The sequence below is a fragment of the Cuculus canorus genome, chromosome 21, assembly GCF_017976375.1.
Source record: "Cuculus canorus isolate bCucCan1 chromosome 21, bCucCan1.pri, whole genome shotgun sequence".
Taxonomy (NCBI): domain Eukaryota; kingdom Metazoa; phylum Chordata; class Aves; order Cuculiformes; family Cuculidae; genus Cuculus; species Cuculus canorus.
In genome coordinates this window covers 6,652,456-6,671,096 of record NC_071421.1, presented here as the reverse complement: position 1 = coordinate 6,671,096, position 18,641 = coordinate 6,652,456, and the positions used below count along the sequence as shown (strand labels likewise).

Genomic DNA, 18,641 nt, shown 5'->3' with positions numbered 1-18,641 from the left:
GCTTGGCCTCGTTGAACCTCATCCCGTTGGTCTCAGCCCATTGATCCAGCGTGTCCAGATCCCTCTGCAGAGCCTCCCTACCCGCAGGCAGGTCGACACTTCCTCCCAGCTTGGTGTCATCTGCCAACTTGCTAAGGGTCCGTTCAACCCCCTCATCCAGATCATGGATAAGGAGATTGAGCAGAACGTGACTGAGCCCTGGGGAGATGATGACCTGCTGCGTGACCTTCCCCGGCACCAAGGTCGGACTGACAGGCCTGGAGTTCCCTGGATCCTCCCTCAGATTCTTCTTGCAAATGGGTAGACATTTGCCAACCTCCAGTCAGGTGGAACTTCCCCAGTCAGCCAGGGCTGCTGGAAGGTGATGGAGAGGGGTTTGGTGAGCCCTTTGCCCAAGGGATGAGCCGCTTCCTAGAGCCCCTCTGGGCATCAGCCTTTACGCTCTTCTGCTGCCGCACACATAAAGGCCAACGCATGCTGGAGCGTTCTCTATACCCCTGTGACTCTAAGGGTGTCTCGAGACTTCCAGAACCTTCCACAACAAACCAAGCAAAACCCAGAACCAACGTGAGGAATGGACTCCCACAGACAGAGCTCATCCCTGCTGGCCGTTAGAAGGACCAGACGGCCTTGGGAACGGCTTCTTTCCCTCATTCTCAGTCGGTGCTCTTGTTCTGCACTGTCCCTCTTGCATGGAAAGGCATCACTTACCAATGGATCTCGGGCAATCTTCTGCACCTTCAGTAGCTGCTCATGGAGGGAAACTTTTTCCCTCTGGATCTGGGCCAGTAGCTCCTGCAGCTCCTCTGTCTGCCCTCGGGCCTGACGGAGTTCTCCTTCCATCTCCACTAAACCAGATGTTTTTACACTGAGGGCTCCTTTCAGCTTTCTCACTTTCCTTTCAGCTTTGTTCTCCTGCTGAGACAAGATTAGTTTGGTTTCCAGACCCTCAGACGAGCCCTGACAAACACTGAGGTCTCAGTCTGTATTCTCAGCACCGTTTGCACCTTGGTGCTTTCTAATGTCCAGTGAATCAACGGGCAGATGCGGGAAGGGGAGAAATCTGGTTCAGCTATGGGTTTTGGAGCTCTGACATCTTCCACCTGTTCAAAGTGAAAGAATCTCAGTTGACAGTACCTAGAAAATGAGCTCAAAACAGGAGGTGGGACAGCTTTTTGGCTGGCCAGAAGAGGACTGGCACCAGCCTGACCTCAGAGGAGAAACGAGTTTTCCAGCCCCCTGTGTTTAGAAGTATTAATGGAAAAGTCTGTTTTCCCTTGCGGGTCGAATAGAACCCTCCAGTGAAGAGTGTAACTCTCTAGTGTAAAATCTTCAGCTCAAAGAATGGTATAATTGGTTGGAAACGACCTTTGGGATCATTGATCCAACAATATCTGAGAGCCCCACTGGGCATCAGATTTACACTGTTTTGCTACCCTACACATGAAGATCAAAGCATGCCAAAGCATTCTCTACACCCCTGGGACTCTAAGGGTGACTCGAGACTTGCAGAACCTTCCAAAACAAACCCAGCAAAACCCAGAACCAACGTGAGGAATGCACTGCCATACACAGAGCTCATCCCTGCTGTCCGATAGAAGCACCAGACGGTCTTGGGAACGTCTTCTTTCCCTCATTCTCAGTCGGTGCTCTTGTTCTGCACTGTCCCCCTTGCATGGAAAGGCATCACTCACCAATGGATCTCGGGCAATCTTCTGCATCTCCAGCAGCTGCTCACGGAGGGAAAGGTTTTCCCTCTGGCGATGGGCCAGTTGGTCCTGCAGCTTCTCTGCCTCCCTTAGGGCCTGACAGAGTTCTCTTTCCATCTGCTCTAAAGCATATGTTTTTACACTGAGGGCTTCTTTCAGCTTTCTCACTTTCTCTTCAGCTTTGTTCTCCTCCTGAAAAAAGATCGCAGACCCTCAAATGAGCGCTCACACACACAGAGCTCTCAGTCATGTTTAAATTCTCTCTCTACTCTCTGTCAATTTTCATGGCAAGAGACCAGCATCCACCTCGCTACGACCATCTTTCAGGCAGTTGTAGATAGTGATGAGGTCTCCCCTCAGCCTTCTTTTCTCCAGGCTAAACAAACCCAGTTCCCTCAGCCGTCTCTCATGACCCATGTTCTCCAGACCCTTCCCCAGCTCCATTCCCCTCTCTGGATGTGTTCCAGCCCCTCAAAGTTCTTCTTGTAGTGAGAGACTCAGGATGCAAAGTGCAGCCTCACCTCTACCCGCTGATCACAGAGGGAAATGTATTCCCTCTCCATCTGGACCAGTTGCTCCCGCAGCCCTTCTGCCTCCTTGATGGCATCTTCTCTCTCTTCATCTTTCTTAACCAGTAGAGCACGCAGCTCTTCTGCCTCCTTAGTGGCCCGACAGAGCTCTCTTTCTGCCTCCTCTAAAGCAGATGTCTTTTCACAAAGGGCTTTTTCCAGCTGCTCCACTCTCTCCTTCAGCTTTCTTGGTTTCCTTTTGCCTTTCCTCTCCTGCTGAGACAAGCTTGGGTTGGTTTCCCAGCCCCTCAGATGAGCGCTCACAAACACTAAGCTCTCGGTGGTGTTCCCTCAGCACCTCTAGTGTCAAATCTTTGGGTGTACAAACCTCCAACCCAGAGCTCTGGCTCTCCTTGACGGCTCCTTCCTCTGCCCAGGACTCATGGATGGCTCCTTCCTCCAGGATGTCAGCAAGCTCACCTACATGAAACCACAGATTGTTGGAAGCAGAATGAGCTCCTTCAACCCCTTGATGCCCAGCGCGCTTTCGGAATCATCACGCTGCCGTAGACAACCTTATTGTTCCCCATCACCTTCTCCCTGCAGCAGAGTCCTACCTGGTCTCAACAGAGTGTGTGCACTCTGCCTGACTCCAGCAGCTCCTGCCCCGTGGGGAGCATTGGATGCCGACACCCCGTGTGCCTGGCAGGGAGCAGCTTCTCCCTTGTCCTCGTGCTTCCTGGGCTCCACATGGCATGCGTTGCAGCTGCACCTGGAGAGACAGAAACACAACCAGTTGGAGCTCTGCCGGTCACCATCTGAACGGCCCGGGATTATCCCCCCTTGCCACAGTGACATCTGTGGGGCACGAACACCTCCCGGCACAAAGCTGAGCCCCAGGGCAGGAACAGAGCCCACAGCCCTCCCAGCAGCGCTCGGTACCCGATACCTCTTGGCTGTGTCCTGGCAGTCAGCATAGCTCTTCCATCCCAGCGGCTGCTCTGGGGCCAAAGTGCCTCTGGTGTCTGCAGGGCACTGCTCGTCCTGTCCCTCTGGGACAGTGCAGCTCCTGGAGGACACGGAACCCTCGTGCACCCACCAGCCCCGCAGGAAATGCCTGATGCGCTTCATGGCTCTCTGGGAATGAGCCCTGAAGCAACTGCCTTTGGCTCGCCTCTCCGCAAGGAGCGGTGGCTGCAGGACTTTTTGGAGCTGAGGAACTGAGCCTCGAGGGACAGCAGGGACTGGGCAGCTGCCTACGGCTGGGCCACCACTGCACCACCAGCAGCAGCTTCACCAGCACCTCAGGCACCACCCCTGCAAGCTCTACTGGCTGCACCAGTGCCACCAGCTTCACCAGTCCAACATCCACTGGAAGCAAGAGCACCACCAGCTTCACCAGTCTAAGGTCCACTGGTGAAACCTGCACCACCGGCTTCCCCACTTCCAGCTCAACTGGCAGCACCAGAACCACCAGCACCACTAGCGCTGCACCCACTCAGCACCAGCAGTGCCACCCCGCACTGTGTGTTCAGGGTCTGCGCCGGTGCCACAGCTCTGGAAACCCTCTGTGACGTCATGAACGGCTGATGATGTCATGAACTGGAGGTGGAGCAGGACTGGGGGCAGAGGCCGGCGGGATGGAGGGGCCACATGCTCAGAACCTCTCTGCGTATACGCGGCCCCGTCGCCGAGGGATGCGGCCCCTGGCTCTGGCTCTCCAGGAACAGGAACTTCCAGAGGCGATTTCTAAATCGTGTCCAGTGTTGGTGCTTCAGGAATCAGTGGTGGAAGGGGCACAGCAGGGGAAGCAGCACGGAGCCTCCCGGATGATTTTCTGCAGGAAAGATTGCTGCGCACACAGCGTTTGCATCTTTTCCCTAAAAGCCCTTTCCCAGTAGGGACATTCCAGCAGCCAACAGAGAATCTGAGAGAGCTTCCCAGAACAAACCCATCTCCCGCACCAGCGCTGGGCTGCAGCGCCCTGACCCACACCCCAGCTCTCCTCCTGCTTCCCACTCCCGATGGGGTTGGTGTTTGGGACAGCCTGGACTACTCTGTGTTCCTCCTGGTCCACCTACACCCGTGCATGTGCCTTTCCGTGCACCCCAAGGTGTTGGGGGGACTCTGGGGACATCCTGACCCCACGAGGGGAATTTGGGTGGGCCCTGGACCTTTGCCGTGCTCTCGCTGCACGTCCAGAGCCCTGGCTGTGCCTTTGGGAGATCCCAGACCCCTGGGACTCCTTCCTAGGGCCGGCATCTCCATGGACCTGTCCAGGAGAGGAAAAACCACAGCCCTGTGTGTCGTTTCTAAGAAGTACATATTTATATCTATTGGCGCACTCTTTCCCTAATTATTTCTGCCCTGTTCCGGCTGGATGTCTGGGAGCTGCAGTCGTGCACCCATGCTGTCCTGCCTCCTGTATCCGTGGTCTCTGCCCTCCCTGCAGGGGAGCAGGATGCGGCCGCAGGAGCTCTGGGCAGCCCCCTCCCACTGGTGGCTGCCACCTCCTTGCTGCAGCTTTGGGGTCGAGGCTGCTGCTTCCCTGGAGCCACCTCTGCCGGAGGCTGCCAGAGGCTGCCGTTCCATCCTGTCCCTCTGCTTTCATGCCCGAGCTGTTCTTTTGTGCCTCGGGGCAAACGGCCTTATCCACGGGCAGCGCTGCTGCTCGGCCTCCCTGTGCGTTGCCGCCATTGCCAGCAGGGAGAGGCACTGGGGTGTCCGAGCTGCCCCCTAAGGGCCCGTCGGCATTCTAAAGGGATGGGGCCGGGCCTTTGCCGTAGGGTTGGACTCTGTTGGCAGCTGGGATGAAGCTGAGGCCCGAGGAATGGCACCCACAAGGGGCCGGATGCTTGCTTGGGTTCCTGGTGGGCTTGAGGGGGTGAGCGCCGAGCGCTCTGCCAGAGGCTGAGCTCCGGATTTGGAGCCCCCTTGCCAGCGCCCACTGGAGAGAGCGGATGGGGGTGGGCTGGGAGCTGGGACTCGGGAATGGAAAGAGGGTCCCCAGTGGAGACCCTCTGGGGTAAAGCGTTCCGTGTCCTCTGGCTGCACACAAGGGCTCTTCCCTTCTGGGAGATGCAGTGGGGACCCAGAGGGGCACATGGGGAACGGAGATGGCAGAAGGAGTCCTGTCAGGGTCTGGATGGCTCTGCACGCCCTCCCTGCGCCCCCCCAGCAGCTGCAGGACCCTGTAGAGAAGGCCGGCCCTGCAGCGGGTCAGCAGCTCCCCCTCTAGTTTGTGTCACCAGGAGACTCCCCAGGAGCGGGATCCTCCCCGTTATCCCAATGGTTAGTAATGATGTGAATTGGGATTGGCTCCACCGTCAGCCGCCAGGAGATGTGACCTTCTCCAGCTGAGCTTTGGTGCGGCCAGTGACCGCCCGCTGGGCTCGGCCCCCTGCTCCCCAGGCCCCCGCAGCGTCCGGGGGCAGCGAGGAACGGCTGCTCCCTCTGGCACTGGGAGCTGAGCGTGATAACACGGCCCCCGAGCCTCGCCCCGCAGGGCCCAGCGCGCAAGGAGCCACCAGCAGGGCAGCGGGGCAGCCCCGGAGCGGGGCTCAGGCTCAGCCAAGGGTGCAGAACCGGAGACATCGCACAGGGCCCTTCCCTCTGGCCACCTTCGCTGGCCTTGGAGGCCGTCTGCGCTCCTGAGGGTTCCTGTGCGCACAGGAAAGGAGAAGCCACGTCTGTGTTCAAGCCACAGCTCCCAGCAAGCCCGGCGGGGAGGGAAGGGGGATCCTGGACATCATTGATGTTTGGTCCTGGGCTGGACGTGTCCTGGGCTGGAGAATCCACAGCAGCTCTGTTCCCACCTTCTCCAGTGCCGGGGACAGAGAAAGCGAGAGCCGATATCAGTTCTCCAACAGCCCCAGTCCCACCAGTCCATGAATAGCTCTCATGTGTGAACAGACATGGGAAAGAGATGGAGAGATTGAAGCTCCCCAGGGGAAACAAAGGATGAAAAGGACACTCGCAAAGGCAGAAAGGAGAATTTCCCTCTGTGCCCACCAGGCCAGGAGCTTTCTAAAGCCTGGGGAGGGACTTCCAGAGGCTGCACACAACAAACCAAGGCACGCCAAGCTCACAACTGGCATCTAATTGCAGTGCAGCATCGCCAGGCCTCTTTACCCTTCAGCGCCCCGTTCCCCTAGGAATTCACAAGAGGGCTCCTAGGGAGCACCAGCTTCTGCAGCAGCTTCTGATTTCTTCTGCTGCCACACAAGCACCTCATAGAGTCTGCATCCCTGTTAAGAAGCACCCAAGATCCACCCTCCTTCCTTCTCGCGATGTTCAGACCCCTCCTTTCCCGTCCACACACGCTCCTGCTCCTGCAGGACCGCTGCACATTCCTCGGATCACGGTGCTGCATCTCACCCACTTGGAGGAGTCGGAAGCGGAGATGCTTTGCATTACCCATGTTTTCTCCCTGCCTGGGTAAGTCAGGAGGGGAACAGAAAGAGAGAGAATGGCATTTTCTAACCAAGACATCCAAACACACATTGTCCAACAGGAAGAAAGGGGTTCCCGTTCTCCCTCGAGTTCCCCCATTTTCCTCAGGAAGCACTGGGATGCTGAGCGACCTGGCAATGCCACCCCACCCACTCACAGAATCGTTTCCATTGGAAAAGCCCCTCCAGCGGCGCTGAGACCCCATCAGAGGGGAGGCAGGGAAGGGCAGTTGTCTGAGGGCTTTGCTGTCCACAGCCGATAAACCTTATGAGCCCCAGGCTGCGGTGGCGCCGTAAGGGACAGCGATGGGAAAGCACGGGAGACTGGCCCAGAGAAGGAATTTCCACAGCCTGTCATGAGTTTAACAATTTAATAATTCCAGTCTCTGTATAACAATTTTATCAAAAATTATCACAATAAATGCTAAAATCTAATAACCATGTGCAACATTATAATAATATTTTATAACAATATAGAAGAGATAATTACACTAATTTAATCCCTCTTAATAATTTTCTTCACAGGTTTTATCTTGGGCGGTGTTCTGCCCAAAGGGGGATCCTGGACTTTGTGTGCGTTCTGTGAAAGAGCTGAGCAAGTCCAGGGAGAGCCCACGGCAGCTGCAGTTCCACGTTCACCTGTGCCTGGAAGAGAGAAAGTGAGATCCGATATCGCTTGTCCAGCAGCCCCACCCCGCCAGTCCATGGACATCTCTCAAGTGTGACCGGACATGGGAAAGACCTGGAGAGATTGAAGCCCCCAGGGGAAACAAAGGCACAGGCACAGGCAAAATCCCAACTGCAGTCCCTAACGCAGCTGCCCTTTGCAGAATCCCACCTGCAGCTGCTTACCTGGCTCCCGTGGCTCTTGCTCAGATTTTTTTCCTCCTGTCAATGGTGCCAGCTCTTGCTCCCAACGGACCTCGGTGCAGTCTCCTGTCAGAATCACAAGAGTCTTCCTGTGGGAAATGGCGGGAGCTGCCAGAACGGCCATGGCACATCTGGGCACAAAGCTGCTCCCCAGGTGTGACCGTGCCCTCTGGGACTGCAGCACACAGACTTCCGAGCCACCCAAATGTGCTGCTACTCCAGCTTCCCAGCAACCCAGGTGGTAGCTTTGAAGGTGCTTTCCCAGAAGGTGCTGAGGACTGGAGTCTCCTTCCCTCCTCCCATGGCAAACACCAAGTGCAGCTGCACTGCCAGAACGGCAGCAGAAGAGGTTCCTCTTGTCTCCCGGGCTCCTGTTCTGGCCAGATTCCATTACAGGGCAGGGAGGAAGAAGGGAAATGGTTGGGCTTACTTTTTGGATTTCTGTCTACGTTCCATGAGACTTACTTGGGAGCTTATGAGCTCAGCCTGCACAGATCCCAGCTGCTCAGTGACCTGCTTCAGCATGCTCAAGATCTGCTCCATCTGATTTGCCAGAGCTCGATCTCTCTCCTCCTGCTGTTTCGCCCTTCTGGTGTCGCTCCCTTCTGCTCTGGCTGGAGCAGCTGCCCTCGTACTGCTACTGCCGTCTCTCCTCTTGGTTCTGGCCGCAGCGCCTGCCCCTGTCTGAAGCACAAGATGCAGCTTCAAGGAAGAGGGAGAACAAGGCAATGTCCACCCCTCTCACAAACCCGGCTCCTCCTGCCCTTTCTCCATACCGGCAGCATCTAAGAGCCCCGACACCACACGGAGGAGGAGGAAGAGCTGCCATGGATTCCATGCACACAGGTCCAACGCATGCATAAGAGCACTTTGTGGCAGCCGCTTGCAGCTGCCCGGCTTCCTCACAGCCAAGGCAAAGCCGCAGCACTAACGAGGGCAACTGGATGCCCAAGAGAAAAACCCCAAAGCCACAACCACAGCCGAACGCAGTGCTAAATGCTCATCCAAATGGAACCTAACCTGACCTGCCAGCCAGGAGAGCAGGCAGTGACGAGAAAGAAGGTGAAAGCACCCTCCAGGCTCAAAACCCACTGCCACTGGTGGTTAAGGTCCCAGCTTCCACAGACAAAGATGTCCCGGAGTTGCTCTGAGACTCTGCTCTTCTCTTTCCTCTTGGAAGAAGAACAGCTTCCAATCTAGAGACAGGCTGATAAAGTCTGCCTGCTTTGGCCTCAGTCTTCTCTGACTCCACTCGGTAGCAGGAAGACAGATTGAAATCCTCATCTGTGCGTCTGCAACCTTACAATGCTACTTTCGCAATAAACTGCTTTTTAAGAGCCTCACTGAGGTCTTCCTCCTGCTCTGCCACTTTTCTTTGGGGAAACAAGGGCACAGGAGTACGGACAGGAAGGTCAGAAGCTAGAATCTTCATTTGCCCTTTCAGTTCAAAGAATCATAGAATTGGTTGGAAAAGACCTTTGAGATCATCGAGTCCAACCGCACCTGCCCGCTACTAAACCTGATCCCTACGCACCTCATCCACCAGCCTTTGAAACGCCTCCAGGGATGGAGGCCCCATTCCACTCTCTGGAAGCGTTCCAGCACCTCAAAATCCTTCTTGTAGTGAGGGCCCCCAAAGCTGAACCCAGGATTCCAGACGCGGCCTCCCCAATGCCCAGTACAGGGACACAATCCCTCCCCTGCTCTTGCTGGACACACACAGAGCTCATCCCTGCTGGCTGTTCGGAGCACCAGACGGCCTTGGGAATGGCTCCTTTCACTCCTCCATCAGTGCCAACCTCACCTCTTGTTCTGCACTTTCCCCCTCACACGGAAAGGCATCACTCACCAGTCGATGTTGGGCCATCTCCTGCACCTCCACCAGCTGCTGACGGAGGGAGAGGTTTTCCCTCCGGAGCTGGGCCACTTGCTCCCGCAGTTCCCTTGCCTGCCCTCGGGCCTGACGCAATTCTCTTTCCATCTCCTCTATAGCAGACAGCTTTGCACTGAGGGCTTTTTCCAGCTTTCTCACTTTCCTTTCAGCTTTGCTCTCCTGCTGAGACAAGCTCGGGTTGGTTTCCAGACCCTCACACAAGCACTCACACACACTGAGCCCTCGCTCACGTCCCCTCAGCAACATTTGTACCTTGGCACTTTCCGATGGTCGGGGACTCCCGGGGCTGAGGGGGGAACGGGAGGAATCTGGCCCGGCCATCGGTGTTGCAGCTCCGACGCCTTCTGCCTGCTCAAAGGGAAAGAACCCAAATTGACAGGACCTTGGAAATGAGCTCAATACAGGAGGTGGGGCAGGATTTTTGGATGGCCAGAAGAGGACCGGCACCGGCCTGACCTCAGAATAGAAATGAGTTTTCCAGCCCCCTGCCCTTGGAATTATCCACGGAAAAGTCTGGTTTGCCTGGTGGCTGGAATAGAACCCCCCAGCGAAGACTCTAGTGTCAAATCTTTGGGTGTACAAACCTCCATCCCAGAATCACCAGCACCACTCGAAGCACAAGGAGGAACCAGAGCTCCCAGCATTCCCTGGGGCAGGAAGGGACCACAGCTCCCAGCATTCCCTGGGGCAGGAAGTGGTGAGTGCTCCCAGCATCTCTGGCACTGGCAATGAGTTCTGAATGGGAAACTCGAGGATTTGCAGCAAAAGAGACTTTACCAGTCTGCCTGACTCTTTGTCACTGGCAGCCCTTGTTTGCCAGACCCTTCCACAGCTCTGTTCCTCTCTCTAGACATGTTGGAGCCCCTCACAGTCCTTCTTGTAGTGAGGGACCCCAATACCGAACCCAGGATTCCAAGTGCAGCCTCACCAATGCCGAGTGCAGGGACACAATCCCTTCTCTGCTCTTGCTGGCCACCCTGTTTCTGATCCAAGCCAGGATGCTGGTGGCCTTCTGGCCGCCTGGGTCACTGCTGGCTCATCTTAAGCCACTCGCAACCAACACCCTCAATGTCCTTCTCTGCCAGGCAGCTTTCCAGCCACCCTTCCCCAAGCCTGGAGCGCTGCACGGGGTCGTTGTGTCCCAAGTGAAGCACTCGGCGCTTGGCCTCGTTGAACCTCATCCCGTTGGTCTCAGCCCATTGATCCAGCGTGTCCAGATCCCTCTGCAGAGCCTCCCTACCCGCAGGCAGGTCGACACTTCCTCCCAGCATGGTGTCATCTGCCAACTCGCTAAGGGTCTGTTCAACCCCCTCATCCAGATCATGGATAAGGAGATTGAGCAGAACGTGACTGAGCCCTGGGGAGATGATGACCTGCTGCGTGACCTTCCCCCGCACCAAGGTCGGACTGACAGGCCTGGAGTTCCCTGGATCCTCCCTCAGATCCTTCTTGCAAATGGGTAGACATTTGCCAACCTCCCGTCAGGTGGAACTTCCCCAGTCAGCCAGGGCTGCTGGAAGGTGATGGAGAGGGGTTTGGTGAGCCCTTTGCCCAAGGGATGAGCCGCTTCCTAGAGCCCCTCTGGGCATCAGCCTTTACGCTCTTCTGCTGCCGCACACATAAAGGCCAACGCATGCTGGAGCGTTCTCTATAGCCCTGTGACTCTAAGGGTGACTCGATTGTCCCCCTCCTTGTGGGGAGGAGGAGTCTGTCCCATTTCTCCACAAATTTACCTTTATTCTCGCATTCAGCTTTATTATCACAGAGCAAGGGAGGGACCAGAGCTCCCAGTGAGCCCGGGCGAGGCAGGGACCCCAGCTCCCCCCGTGCTGGCCCCTCTCTCTCCACTCTCCAGCCCAGCCCGGGTCTTTTCCTTCCGCTCCCTGTGGCCGCACACCCAGCCCAATCCTCCAGCTCCCGGCCCAGCAGGAGGGAGCAGCCCTGGGCTGGGATCCCCCCGACTCCCTGGCCCGGCAGCCCATCCAGCAGAGTCCCTGGGGGAGCCCGGGAAGGGGAGTGCTCTGAGGGCTTTGCTGTCCCCAGGCACGGATCCCTGTGGGCTCCCAGGCTGGGGTGGCTGCAGCAGGGACAGTGATGGCAAAGCACGGAGAAGGGAGCAGGAACGGCATTGTCACAGCCTTTGCTGAGTGGTTCCTGCCACTTCAATCACTCTTCTTCAAAGCATTGTGCTGGGGCGCAGTGTCCCTGGAAGGGGATCCTGGACTTCATGTCTCTTTGGCAAAATTGCTAAACAAGTCCCAAAGGGACAGCGATGGGAAAGCACGGGAGATTGGCGCAGAGAAGGAATTTCCACAGCCTGTCATGTGTTTAATAATTTAATAATTCTTATCTCGTATAACAATTTTATCTGAAACAATCTCTAATGGTTTGTCTTTAACAATAGATGCTAAAATCTAATAATCCTATGCAACACTGTAATAACATTTTCTAAAAATGTAGAATAGATAATTAAATCCCTCTTAATAATTCTTCTTCGCAAGTTTTATCTTGGGCCGTCTATCCCCCAAAGGGGGATCCTCCACTTCATGTGCATTCTGTGAGAGAGCTGAGGGTGTCCAGGGAGAGTCCACGGCAGCTGTGGTTCCACGTTCACCTGTGCCTGGAAGAGAGAAAGCGAGATCCGATGTAGTTTTCCTGCAGCCCCACCCCACCAGTCCAAGGACAGCTCTCAAGTGTGACCGGACACGGGAAAGACCTGGACATATTGAAGCCCCCCAGGGGAAACAAAGGCACAGGCACAGGCAAAATCCCAACTGCAGTCCCTAACGCAGCTGCCCTTTGCAGAATCCCACCTGCAGCTGCTTACCTGGCTCCCGTGGCTCTTGCTCAGATTTTTTTCCTACTCTCAATGGTGCCAGCTCTTGCTCCCAACGGACCTCGGTACAGTCTCCTGTCAGAATCACAAGAGTCTTCCTGTGGGAAATGGCGGGAGCTGCCAGAACGGCCATGGCACATCTGGGCACAAAGCTGTGGGGACATCCTGACCCCACGAGGGGAATTTGGGTGGGCCCTGGACCTTTGCCGTGCTCTCGCTGCACGTCCAGAGCCCTGGCTGTGCCTTTGGGAGATCCCAGGCCCCTGGGACTCCTTCCTAGGGCCGGCATCTCCATGGACCTGTCCAGGAGAGGAAAAACCACAGCCCTGTGTGTCGTTTCTAAGAAGTACATATTTATATCTATTGGCGCACTCTTTCCCTAATTATTTCTGCCCTGTTCCGGCTGGATGTCTGGGAGCTGGAGTCGTGCACCCATGCTGTCCTGCCTCCTGTATCCGTGGTCTCTGCCCTCCCTGCAGGGGAGCAGGATGCGGCCGCAGGAGCTCTGGGCAGCCCCCTCCCACTGGTGGCTGCCACCTCCTTGCTGCAGCTTTGGGGTCGAGGCTGCTGCTTCCCTGGAGCCACCTCTGCCGGAGGCTGCCAGAGGCTGCCGTTCCATCCTGTCCCTCTGCTTTCATGCCCGAGCTGTTCTTTTGTGCCTCGGGGCAAACGGCCTTATCCACGGGCAGCGCTGCTGCTCGGCCTCCCTGTGCGTTGCCGCCATTGCCAGCAGGGAGAGGCACTGGGGTGTCCGAGCTGCCCCCTAAGGGCCCGTCGGCATTCTAAAGGGATGGGGCCGGGCCTTTGCCGTAGGGTTGGACTCTGTTGGCAGCTGGGATGAAGCTGAGGCCCGAGGAATGGCACCCACAAGGGGCCGGATGCTTGCTTGGGTTCCTGGTGGGCTTGAGGGGGTGAGCGCCGAGCGCTCTGCCAGAGGCTGAGCTCCGGATTTGGAGCCCCCTTGCCAGCGCCCACTGGAGAGAGCGGATGGGGGTGGGCTGGGAGCTGGGACTCGGGAATGGAAAGAGGGTCCCCAGTGGAGACCCTCTGGGGTAAAGCGTTCCGTGTCCTCTGGCTGCACACAAGGGCTCTTCCCTTCTGGGAGATGCAGTGGGGACCCAGAGGGGCACATGGGGAACGGAGATGGCAGAAGGAGTCCTGTCAGGGTCTGGATGGCTCTGCACGCCCTCCCTGCGCCCCCCCAGCAGCTGCAGGACCCTGTAGAGAAGGCCGGCCCTGCAGCGGGTCAGCAGCTCCCCCTCTAGTTTGTGTCACCAGGAGACTCCCCAGGAGCGGGATCCTCCCCGTTATCCCAATGGTTAGTAATGATGTGAATTGGGATTGGCTCCACCGTCAGCCGCCAGGAGATGTGACCTTCTCCAGCTGAGCTTTGGTGCGGCCAGTGACCGCCCGCTGGGCTCGGCCCCCTGCTCCCCAGGCCCCCGCAGCGTCCGGGGGCAGCGAGGAACGGCTGCTCCCTCTGGCACTGGGAGCTGAGCGTGATAACACGGCCCCCGAGCCTCGCCCCGCAGGGCCCAGCGCGCAAGGAGCCACCAGCAGGGCAGCGGGGCAGCCCCGGAGCGGGGTCAGGCTCAGCCAAGGGTGCAGAACCGGAGACATCGCACAGGGCCCTTCCCTCTGGCCACCTTCGCTGGCCTTGGAGGCCGTCTGCGCTCCTGAGGGTTCCTGTGTGCACAGGAAAGGAGAAGCCACGTCTGTGTTCAAGCCACAGCTCCCAGCAAGCCCGGCGGGGAGGGAAGGGGGATCCTGGACATCATTGATGTTTGGTCCTGGGCTGGACGTGTCCTGGGCTGGAGAATCCACAGCAGCTCTGTTCCCACCTTCTCCAGTGCCGGGGACAGAGAAAGCGAGAGCCGATATCAGTTCTCCAACAGCCCCAGTCCCACCAGTCCATGAATAGCTCTCATGTGTGAACAGACATGGGAAAGAGATGGAGAGATTGAAGCTCCCCAGGGGAAACAAAGGATGAAAAGGACACTCGCAAAGGCAGAAAGGAGAATTTCCCTCTGTGCCCACCAGGCCAGGAGCTTTCTAAAGCCTGGGGAGGGACTTCCAGAGGCTGCACACAACAAACCAAGGCACGCCAAGCTCACAACTGGCATCTAATTGCAGTGCAGCATCGCCAGGCCTCTTTACCCTTCAGCGCCCCGTTCCCCTAGGAATTCACAAGAGGGCTCCTAGGGAGCACCAGCTTCTGCAGCAGCTTCTGATTTCTTCTGCTGCCACACAAGCACCTCATAGAGTCTGCATCCCTGTTAAGAAGCACCCAAGATCCACCCTCCTTCCTTCTCGCGATGTTCAGACCCCTCCTTTCCCGTCCACACACGCTCCTGCTCCTGCAGGACCGCTGCACATTCCTCGGATCACGGTGCTGCATCTCACCCACTTGGAGGAGTCGGAAGCGGAGATGCTTTGCATTACCCATGTTTTCTCCCTGCCTGGGTAAGTCAGGAGGGGAACAGAAAGAGAGAGAATGGCATTTTCTAACCAAGACATCCAAACACACATTGTCCAACAGGAAGAAAGGGGTTCCCGTTCTCCCTCGAGTTCCCCCATTTTCCTCAGGAAGCACTGGGATGCTGAGCGACCTGGCAATGCCACCCCACCCACTCACAGAATCGTTTCCATTGGAAAAGCCCCTCCAGCGGCGCTGAGACCCCATCAGAGGGGAGGCAGGGAAGGGCAGTTGTCTGAGGGCTTTGCTGTCCACAGCCGATAAACCTTATGAGCCCCAGGCTGCGGTGGCGCCGTAAGGGACAGCGATGGGAAAGCACGGGAGACTGGCCCAGAGAAGGAATTTCCACAGCCTGTCATGAGTTTAACAATTTAATAATTCCAGTCTCTGTATAACAATTTTATCAAAAATTATCACAATAAATGCTAAAATCTAATAACCATGTGCAACATTATAATAATATTTTATAACAATATAGAAGAGATAATTACACTAATTTAATCCCTCTTAATAATTTTCTTCACAGGTTTTATCTTGGGCGGTGTTCTGCCCAAAGGGGGATCCTGGACTTTGTGTGCGTTCTGTGAAAGAGCTGAGCAAGTCCAGGGAGAGCCCACGGCAGCTGCAGTTCCACGTTCACCTGTGCCTGGAAGAGAGAAAGTGAGATCCGATATCGCTTGTCCAGCAGCCCCACCCCGCCAGTCCATGGACATCTCTCAAGTGTGACCGGACATGGGAAAGACCTGGAGAGATTGAAGCCCCCAGGGGAAACAAAGGCACAGGCACAGGCAAAATCCCAACTGCAGTCCCTAACGCAGCTGCCCTTTGCAGAATCCCACCTGCAGCTGCTTACCTGGCTCCCGTGGCTCTTGCTCAGATTTTTTTCCTCCTGTCAATGGTGCCAGCTCTTGCTCCCAACGGACCTCGGTGCAGTCTCCTGTCAGAATCACAAGAGTCTTCCTGTGGGAAATGGCGGGAGCTGCCAGAACGGCCATGGCACATCTGGGCACAAAGCTGCTCCCCAGGTGTGACCGTGCCCTCTGGGACTGGAGCACACAGACTTCCGAGCCACCCAAATGTGCTGCTACTCCAGCTTCCCAGCAACCCAGGTGGTAGCTTTGAAGGTGCTTTCCCAGAAGGTGCTGAGGACTGGAGTCTCCTTCCCTCCTCCCATGGCAAACACCAAGTGCAGCTGCACTGCCAGAACGGCAGCAGAAGAGGTTCCTCTTGTCTCCCGGGCTCCTGTTCTGGCCAGATTCCATTACAGGGCAGGGAGGAAGAAGGGAAATGGTTGGGCTTACTTTTTGGATTTCTGTCTACGTTCCATGAGACTTACTTGGGAGCTTATGAGCTCAGCCTGCACAGATCCCAGCTGCTCAGTGACCTGCTTCAGCATGCTCAAGATCTGCTCCATCTGATTTGCCAGAGCTCGATCTCTCTCCTCCTGCTGTTTCGCCCTTCTGGTGTCGCTCCCTTCTGCTCTGGCTGGAGCAGCTGCCCTCGTACTGCTACTGCCGTCTCTCCTCTTGGTTCCGGCCGCAGCGCCTGCCCCTGTCTGAAGCACAAGATGCAGCTTCAAGGAAGAGGGAGAACAAGGCAATGTCCACCCCTCTCACAAACCCGGCTCCTCCTGCCCTTTCTCCATACCGGCAGCATCTAAGAGCCCCGACACCACACGGAGGAGGAGGAAGAGCTGCCATGGATTCCATGCACACAGGTCCAACGCATGCATAAGAGCACTTTGTGGCAGCCGCTTGCAGCTGCCCGGCTTCCTCACAGCCAAGGCAAAGCCGCAGCACTAACGAGGGCAACTGGATGCCCAAGACAAAACCCCCAAAGCCACAACCACAGCCGAACGCAGTGCTAAATGCTCATCCAAATGGAACCTAACCTGACCTGCCAGCCAGGAGAGCAGGCAGTGACGAGAAAGAAGGTGAAAGCACCCTCCAGGCTCAAAACCCACTGCCACTGGTGGTTAAGGTCCCAGCTTCCACAGACAAAGATGTCCCGGAGTTGCTCTGAGACTCTGCTCTTCTCTTTCCTCTTGGAAGAAGAACAGCTTCCAATCTAGAGACAGGTTGATAAAGTCTGCCTGCTTTGGCCTCAGTCCTCTCTGACTCCACTCGGTAGCAGGAAGACAGATTGAAATCCTCATCTGTGCGTCTGCAACCTTACAATGCTACTTTCGCAATAAACTGCTTTTTAAGAGCCTCACTGAGGTCTTCCTCCTGCTCTGCCACTTTTCTCTGGGGAAACAAGGGCACAGAAGTACGGACAGGAAGGTCAGAAGCTAGAATCTGCATTTGCCCTTTCAGTTCAAAGAATCATAGAATTGGTTGGAAAAGACCTTTGAGATCATCGAGTCCAACCGCACCTGCCCGCTACTAAACCTGATCCCTACGCACCTCATCCACCAGCCTTTGAAACGCCTCCAGGGATGGAGGCCCCATTCCACTCTCTGGAAGCGTTCCAGCACCTCAAAATCCTTCTTGTAGTGAGGGCCCCCAAAGCTGAACCCAGGATTCCAGACGCGGCCTCCCCAATGCCCAGTACAGGGACACAATCCCTCCCCTGCTCTTGCTGGACACACACAGAGCTCATCCCTGCTGGCTGTTCGGAGCACCAGACGGCCTTGGGAATGGCTCCTTTCACTCCTCCATCAGTGCCAACCTCACCTCTTGTTCTGCACTTTCCCCCTCACACGGAAAGGCATCACTCACCAGTCCATGTTGGGCCATCTCCTGCACCTGCACCAGCTGCTGACGGAGGGAGAGGTTTTCCCTCCGGAGCTGGGCCACTTGCTCCCGCAGTTCCCTTGCCTGCCCTCGGGCCTGACGCAATTCTCTTTCCATCTCCTCTATAGCAGACAGCTTTGCACTGAGGGCTTTTTCCAGCTTTCTCACTTTCCTTTCAGCTTTGCTCTCCTGCTGAGACAAGCTCGGGTTGGTTTCCAGACCCTCACACAAGCACTCACACACACTGAGCCCTCGCTCACGTCCCCTCAGCAACATTTGTACCTTGGCACTTTCCGATGGTCGGGGACTCCCGGGGCTGAGGGGGGAACGGGAGGAATCTGGCCCGGCCATCGGTGTTGCAGCTCCGACGCCTTCTGCCTGCTCAAAGGGAAAGAACCCAAATTGACAGGACCTTGGAAATGAGCTCAATACAGGAGGTGGGGCAGGATTTTTGGATGGCCAGAAGAGGACCGGCACCGGCCTGACCTCAGAATAGAAATGAGTTTTCCAGCCCCCTGCCCTTGGAATTATCCACGGAAAAGTCTGGTTTGCCTTGTGGCTGGAATAGAACCCCCCAGCGAAGACTCTAGTGTCAAATCTTTGGGTGTACAAACCTCCATCCCAGAATCACCAGCACCACTCGAAGCACAAGGAGGAACCAGAGCTCCCAGCATTCCCTGAGGCAGGAAGGGACCACAGCTCCCAGCATTCCCTGGGGCAGGAAGTGGTGAGTGCTCCCAGCATCTCTGGCACTGGCAATGAGTTCTGAATGGGAAACTCGAGGATTTGCAGCAAAAGAGACTTTACCAGTCTGCCTGACTCTTTGTCACTGGCAGCCCTTGTTTGCCAGACCCTTCCACAGCTCTGTTCCTCTCTCTAGACATGTTAGAGCCCCTCACAGTCCTTCTTGTAGTGAGGGACCCCAAAATCGAACCCAGGATTCCAAGTGCAGCCTCACCAATGCCGAGTGCAGGGACACAATCCCTTCTCTGCTCTTGCTGGCCACCCTGTTTCTGATCCAAGCCAGGATGCTGGTGGCCTTCTGGCCGCCTGGGTCACTGCTGGCTCATCTTAAGCCACTCGCAACCAACACCCTCAATGTCCTTCTCTGCCAGGCAGCTTTCCAGCCACCCTTCCCCAAGCCTGGAGCGCTGCACGGGG

At 56.5% G+C, this 18,641-nt stretch overlaps 1 protein-coding gene across 1 annotated transcript in view; it reads right to left on the bottom strand.

Annotated features, from left to right (window-relative positions):
• Window positions 1-18,174, bottom strand: part of LOC128854225 (trichohyalin-like) — a 40,214-nt gene extending 22,040 nt beyond the window's left edge. The window contains exons 1-4 of the mRNA XM_054085451.1: window positions 17,763-18,174; window positions 17,466-17,669; window positions 9,686-9,781; window positions 9,389-9,592 (exon numbers count right to left, since the gene is read on the bottom strand). Of these exons, the coding sequence (XP_053941426.1) occupies window positions 9,389-9,592; window positions 9,686-9,781; window positions 17,466-17,669; window positions 17,763-17,831 (573 nt within the window). The 5' untranslated portion in view covers window positions 17,832-18,174. The remainder of the gene's footprint in view (window positions 1-9,388; window positions 9,593-9,685; window positions 9,782-17,465; window positions 17,670-17,762) is intronic.
• Window positions 18,175-18,641: the final 467 nt, after the last annotated feature.